We start from the raw sequence: 7,294 nt of genomic DNA on the forward strand, positions 1-7,294 counted from the left end.
GAGTCCATTTATCCCAGTAATACATTCTTGTTCATTGAATCACAAAGCTAATAAATTCTTGATTTCATTTCATCTAACATGACACATTACACTTGTTGCTTAGCACATGTGACATGGCACTTGTGGAAGTGTGGCACATAAGAGAGAGAACTTATCTATCTAGTTATGCAATAAGAAAAAGAGTTATCTTGGTGAAATGATATGTGTAAGAATGTGGGTTGAATATGTCAAAATCACATGAAACTGGCACCCATGTGCGCACATGAAATGATCTGTCACTTTATGCTCAAACAACAAATTGGTGCTATCCAATTTCACACCTTCACATAAATATGAATCTTCCAAAGAAATGGAGCACTTGTCCACACCATTTGTAGTTATAAACATAAATGCACATTTCTGTATGCATCTCTTTGAAACCACACCTCAAAACTACAAGCCAAGAAACAGACAGAGACTAATTTTGGCAGATGAATACAAGATATCATTGATGCAGGAATACACAAATACACATACAAAAATACAAGAACAAAACACTCTGTTCTTCTCTTCTCTTGTCCAAGTAGTACTACTCATCACACACAAATGCTTTCTTTGATCTATCGAAAACTCGGATTTTATAATACCACAAACAAATGATATGAACACAACAAAGGGGAATGATTACATCTACAAGGATATGCAACTAGTTAACAAACTTAACATTGAACATCATCACCTCCATCACCTCTCAATCGACCTAATCTCCCTTCGTCGCATCACCCTTCTGGTACTCCTCCAACTCACTCAGCCAAAGATCACCAAACTCACAATCCTTCCACTCCTTAAACCACGGCCCACCAAGCGTGTAATGTATGGCCTTAGGGAACGTGCTCTCATCGCCCTCCACAACCCTGTTGTGTCCAACAAGGAAATTCCACACAAACGGGACCTCCCCAATCTCATCATCATCCAGCCACTGAAACCTATGGAGAAACGCCCCCGTCTCCTTATTCACCAGCTCGGGTGTCAAGCTCCTATTCTTGGGGTGGCCGCAATTGTACAACACCATGGAAGACCAGTTCTTCCTAGGATACACAGTCTGCACCGCGCCATCCATCTTCGTGGTCTCCTTAGGCGTGTAGTCGTGCTGCACGCACATGATCGCGTACCGGTCATCGATCAAGTCCACCAGCTTCTTGATATCATCCAAGTACAAGAAGTCACAATCCATAAACATGGCCCATCCCTCGTAATTCGCTAGGTAAGGCGTCAAGAAACGCGAAAATGAGAACTCAGTGCTCTCCAATTTCCCCCTCTCCCGCCAATAAACCCCCAATTCACGAAGCTCAGATTGCTTAATAGGGGAAATCTCAATAGGGATCGAAGCCCTCTTCAATAGAGAATAACGGCACACCTCATAAGCAATGTCTTCCCTAGGATCATACCCTACGAAAATCTTGAAACCCTTGGCATTCCCATTTCGATGAATCTCACTCGAATTCACGGAATTGGGATCGGAATTCTTTACCTCGACGCCGTTGGAGCAATGCAAATCCGCGGCACCCGCCATTGGTTCAAGCAAAGCTGCAGAAAAAGATTGAAAATTACAATCAAGATCGCATTTTTATTGGTGTAAACAAGAGCAAAAGCAAGCAATGTACCTAGCTCAGCAGATCTGGGATTGGGGGGAAACAGGGGAAGACAGCATAGCGAGTGATGAAAGGACTTAATAATGGCAATGCGAAGCAGAAAAGGGCAGAGGTGGCAACGTCGTTTTCATTGATTAGGATCACAGAAATTCAAGTACGAAAACAGAGGGAGAGAGATTATAAGAGAAAGCGCGTTTCAGCATTTCTTCACCACAAAAGGATGTCGGTGTGTGAGCGCCTTTCCTTTTTAGATTCTTACTTATTTTTCATTTATTAGTTTATTTATAGTTTTTATTTTTAATCTTTTTTATGTTAAGTAGATCTTGAATTTCCGATTTATTCGAAACCAAAAAAAATACTATTGGCATCCAATTCCATACTCTCTACTTTCTCTCAACAACAAAAAAAAGTGGGGGTAATTCCTCTATTTGTTTAGAGATATTTTATTTGTGTAGTGATAAAATGCAAACTTATATAGGGAACAAACTCTAAATTATGATCTGAATCGCTAAAAGATAACAACAGATGACAAAATAATAGCAATAGAAAATGTCAACACAGTATCAACAACATCGACCGTTTTGTCATCTGTTATCATTTTTTAACAGTCCATAGTTTTAGAGTTTCCATTTGATTATATTCTTATTCTATAATATATTGTTGAAGTTTTTAATTTAATTTTCAAATTTTAATTTTTGACGAATGTTCTTTTTGTGGGGTGGGACTCAAATTTTATCATTTCGCTTTCTTTCATTATTCCAATCGATTGGCCGGCACACCTGGTTGTTTGGTTTCGTTTTAGCACTCATGAAAGAGAAGAAAATTAAAGGTATAGTTATTTTAATTCATAATTTTTTATTGACTTCTTATTAATTCCACAATTATGAAATTGAGGTATAAAAGCATACTACTACTAGCTAAAGAGTTATAATAAGCCTAATACATCTACTAGCTAATTGTTAAGATCTACACATACTCCATAGCACCAACAACAATGTGTCACTACAACATTATTGCCACTAAAAATGATTAATCTCATTATTCCGAACCATTTATGCTAATTCATTATTAATCCAAAACTAAACTATATCTCGTTACAAAACCAAATTTCAACAAAATATTGCCAAGAATCACTTCTATATCAAGCACTTAATGATGCTTTGGAACTGCTTTAACAAAAATAACAAAAAAAAATGTAAATAGTTCAAAGAAATTGAAATATGGTTACTGAAGCAAATAATTCATCCTCGCATCAAGCCACTTATCATACTAATCCAATGGCCTCAGAGCTTTTCATCAACCTCAACCTCTTGCATGATTCAACAAACATTCTGTTGAAATGAAACACACGTTTAGATACTTAAATAACAAGAAAATAAATCACAAATAAAAAAATGTTATTGAGGGCAAGATAGGGAATTTACTTCCAAGGAACATCTCCAACTAACATCCAATCTCCATCTTTGTCTTCATAAGTTGGCACATATTCTAAGCCATTTGAAGAATCCACCATCTTTCTCTCATTCACAACTGAATACCAATAGATGAACATGAATATAATCCTTAAATGATTTATGTTAAAAGAAGGCATTTTTTAATGAAATGAAACATGATTAGTTAAATGCTTACATATAGTCAAGAATGTAAACATGTCCTCAAATACACCCAATAATTCTTGATAGCTATTGTGAAGTTGAAGATCAACTTTTCTAAGGTATGGAGCCCCATCCATTGCCACCTTCACAAATTTGCTGCCTTTTTTCGTCACCTTCTTTTTGTATGATCTCACTGGTGGCCACCCCACAACCTGATTCCTATAATTTTTTTCAAATATAACAACATGTAATAAACTAAAAGGTATTGATAGTAAAAAAAAAATACACTACATGCAAATGAACATACATTTTTTAAAATTAATATAATTATTGAATCTAATTAACTCAGAATAAAAACTAGAGTTAATTAGAAATTTAAAAACTAAAATCAATGTGAAACTAGAAATCCATAAAAAAAATCCTAATTATGAGGACTTACCAACTAGGAGTAATAACTAAGAACTCAACAGAATTTAGCTTGTGGTCTACGATTGCATAATTTAATATATATAAATATTATTCTTAGAAAGTTAGAATCTATGCATACACCCCCTTCTAAAAAAAGGCACATTTCATTGCATGAATATTTAATAAATTAAAATGGACGCAAAAATTGAAGGAATCAACATACGAATCAGATTGCGTAACGACACTTAATTCATCTTCAGAGCTGTTTTCCAGGCTCAAATCCACCGTCTCCGCGAAGCCACGCTTCGCGCCACCGGGGAGGGCGAGGCTGAGCTCCGTCTTGAGGTCGAATTCCGGCCGATCGCTTTCTTTAGCCGTCGACATAATATTTCGTTGTTGGGATTTCTGATGTTGGAGGTGAGAAATTTGATTCAGCTGTGTGGGACTCTTTATGTTACATTACATGTACATATATAGGGGAATAGTATATAAATGAAACGCGTTATATTTTAAATGTGGGGGAAAGGGAGACGGTGTCGTTTCAGTAGGGCCAGTAGTGTGTAGACACGTGTCCCAAGAAATTGTTTTTGGTTGGTTGTTGGTTCAGGAAGTGTTGAGGAGAACTCCGAAGTTAAACGTGATAAGGAATTTGCGGGGAATTTGATGGGTCCATTTGTGTTTCTCTGCCTCGTGCTCTCCTTTCTTTGTGAGTTGTGTAATCATGTAGTGTCCATCTATGTGAAGAAATGATTTCTCACGTAATTAAGTAACAAATTCTTTGAAATTCTAATCATTGTATGTTGCAAATGACGATACAATTCTCCAAATTATACTACTCCCTCCGTCATTTACTTTACTCTCTCTTATCTTTCCTACTTTTTTCATCTCTCCTATTTATTTAATATAAATTCTTAGTCTCCGTACTCAAAAATTTTGTATCAACTTTTTTGGGACGGAGGGAGTATTATTTGATAATTGTCGTAGCAGCAGAAATGATATTAGGCTTCATGAAAATTTGATGACCCCAATAAAGTCATGAATAAAACTAGAAGATAGTTTTAATTATTACTTACTAAGTGATTAAGTACCTCTTAATTTGAAGCGAAGATTATTTTTATTGGAAGAATGTGATTATGACTTCTTCTGAGATCATATTGTGTGACCTTCAATTTCATAGAACAATTTTTTAATCATGAGCTCTAATTTTCTGAATCGAACATCTCCTTAAATGCACTGATGCATAAGTTCAGTGGTAGACCAATCGCCGATCGTGAGTATCGTCATTTGTAGTCGAGTCGTTGACCACGAGCAAGTCTGCTTCCGCCCCAAGGCAACACCTTCATTCATTCATAGGGAAAGAGATCTACCGTGAAAGTAAAAATTATTTTGGTCTTCAAAAAGTACATTTTAGCTAAAATTATTTTGTCGAAAAGAGAATTCGAATAATTTGGGCATTTTAAGAAGGGCAAATTGCCGAGAAAAAAGCCATGAAGCTTGGTCGAATTAAGTTTTATAAAATTTGGATTTTTTTTCTCAACTAATCTATTGTGAAATTTTTTGATGAAATTATATCTAATTTTAGAGATCATATATTCCTATTTATATAATTATTGTACAATATGTGGTTTAAATGTTTATTTAAATTGATATTGATGCATTTAAACACATATTCGATTATTGTACATATTTTTATAATGCCACTTTTAATAAACTAATCCATTTTGATTTAAATTGTTATTATGATATCATTGAATAGTTAGAATCACTCTCGAGTCTTGGGTTAATTTATAGTTCTAAAACTATGCACGAAGTAAAGATTCAGTGTACCTAATTAGGCTTTGTTTGTTCGCAAAAAAAAAACATAAATAATTAGACATATTATCATGTGATTTCGTGAAATCGACACGTGTGCCCTCTATGTGCATGTATCTGAGTCTTTGACTGTTTTCGAAATAAGATAAGGAGACAAAACTATAATATAAGTCATGAAATTTGACTAGTTTAACCAACTCTAAGATACAAGCGCAACGAATTAGAATTAGTAATGCCCATTCACATGCATCTTCAATTCATTATTACTACTATATTAGAAGAATAAGAAAGAAAAAAATAGAATTTGTGGAGGTGGACAAAGTGAACAAAGTCATTGTCAGCATCAAAAGTCAGAGGCAGTGCATCGTTCATTGTTAGTATTGAATAACATACAAAAGATAAAAATGGACCCCAATTTGCCACACTCTGGGATAAGTGTAAGCTTCAAATGCTAAATTTATTGAAACTTTTCGGTTCTCATCAACCGACGATAGAGTCAGTCAATCCTAAATACCACGTAAAATTGGTAATTGCATAATAATTTCTTTCATCAAATCAAATTTGCATGGCCCTTCAAGTTATACGCCAAAGAAAATGAGTAATGCATATAAAATGCGCTGTCAAAATTCTTTTCTAATTAATTACAGTGCTTATACTAATTAATTACTGATTAGTTGTGTTGTAGAACAAAGATCAATGGATTTGCTGCCAATCAAAACTGGATGCTGGCAGTATTATGAACTGAGACAGTTCAATGTATACACAGATTCCCTTTACCAAATTCAAATTAATACAGCCAAAGTAGAAATTTTTATAGTACTTTTTTATATTCCTTTTCCCCTAATTATGTGTCTTGATTGTCACATAATTACAAATGTGTATACATATATCCACAAACACACGTGAACATAGAAACCTACACTTCGAAAAAAAACCCCAACAATAATACAATAATGCAATAGAACTATGTGTGATTGTTGTAATCACTAATCAGAATCATTTGTTTACATAGGGTAATTAGATCTTAAACTATACCCATTTTATTAAAAAAAAAAAACTAAACCAAATTGTTGATTTTGTATCAAACTTATAGTTCGTCAAATGGCACTATATAAATTTAAATTTTGTTTAATATATTGGAGTTAATTAAATATTTCTTATAATATAAGACAATTTTAATACCATGATTTACCATTGTTTATGTGTATGCGTGTGGGAGTTCAATGTTCATGCACCAGAAATACCAGTTTCAATACAGCTAGCTCAAATAAAGTGGGCTGCTGGCCTGTTTCAATGGATTGTAAATTTATTGATAATAAAATATTGTGCTCATAATTAATCTTCATCTCGTATTGTTTAGGTAAATAAGATTTTTAATTATGTACGCATTCTTGATTAATTATTTAAACTAAATTAGGTTATTGACACACATGCAACAACTATATATGATCCCTATTCAGATGTGTAGTAGGAGACCGAGTACTAATATATTTTGTAAAAAAAAGATAAGAAAAACTGCTATTTTAAAATAGATCTCATTTAATTCACCTAGCTGGAAGATATAATAGTAGCTGGATATATCTTATTTTAGGATGCATTGTCTATTTCCAATTAACCCTTTTACTTATTTCTATATATAACCAGTCCAGATAATCAAGGCCCAGCTAGAGTAGTAGTACTAATAAATACATAGAAATTTTTTTAGGATGTGTCAAAATGTATTTGAATTCGAGACTTTTGGCATAGTATTCTACCACTATAGAATTAATGCACAGTAATTGTATATCTAATTCAGATTTCACATAAAAAAGGATGAATGAGAGAGTGAGAATTTAGTAAAGAAAATAA

The 7,294-nt window shown here is 33.9% G+C and overlaps 2 protein-coding genes across 2 annotated transcripts; both read right to left on the reverse strand.

Annotated features, from left to right (window-relative positions):
* Positions 1-461: 461 nt before the first annotated feature.
* LOC125203997 (protein CDI-like) lies at positions 462-1,811 on the reverse strand. Its single transcript, XM_048102536.1, has 2 exons — positions 1,644-1,811; positions 462-1,566 (listed from the first exon to the last, which is right to left on the reverse strand). The coding sequence occupies exon 2, from the start codon at positions 1,550-1,552 to the stop codon at positions 740-742; it is 813 nt and encodes a 270-aa protein (XP_047958493.1). The 5' UTR covers positions 1,553-1,566; positions 1,644-1,811; the 3' UTR covers positions 462-739.
* A 940-nt stretch (positions 1,812-2,751) lies between these two features.
* LOC125203840 (auxin-responsive protein IAA17-like) lies at positions 2,752-4,098 on the reverse strand. Its single transcript, XM_048102324.1, has 4 exons — positions 3,858-4,098; positions 3,261-3,445; positions 3,056-3,161; positions 2,752-2,962 (listed from the first exon to the last, which is right to left on the reverse strand). The coding sequence occupies exons 1-4, from the start codon at positions 4,016-4,018 to the stop codon at positions 2,896-2,898; spliced, it is 519 nt and encodes a 172-aa protein (XP_047958281.1). The 5' UTR covers positions 4,019-4,098; the 3' UTR covers positions 2,752-2,895.
* Positions 4,099-7,294: the final 3,196 nt, after the last annotated feature.

This window comes from Salvia hispanica, chromosome 2, assembly GCF_023119035.1.
Source record: "Salvia hispanica cultivar TCC Black 2014 chromosome 2, UniMelb_Shisp_WGS_1.0, whole genome shotgun sequence".
Taxonomy (NCBI): Eukaryota; Viridiplantae; Streptophyta; class Magnoliopsida; order Lamiales; family Lamiaceae; genus Salvia; species Salvia hispanica.

Bases quoted from the DNA above. Each gene is read 5' to 3' on its own strand.
- LOC125203997 (XM_048102536.1), bottom strand. From the start codon at position 1,552: ATGGCGGGTGCCGCGGATTTGCATTGCTCCAACGGCGTCGAGGTAAAG.
- LOC125203840 (XM_048102324.1), bottom strand. From the start codon at position 4,018: ATGTCGACGGCTAAAGAAAGCGATCGGCCGGAATTCGACCTCAAGACG. The intron at 3,446-3,857 runs GTATGTTGATTC...AAAAAATTATAG, and splicing joins GTCGTTACGCAATCTGATTC to GAATCAGGTTGTGGGGTGGC. The intron at 3,162-3,260 runs GTAAGCATTTAA...ATTGGTATTCAG, and splicing joins GTTTACATTCTTGACTATAT to TTGTGAATGAGAGAAAGATG.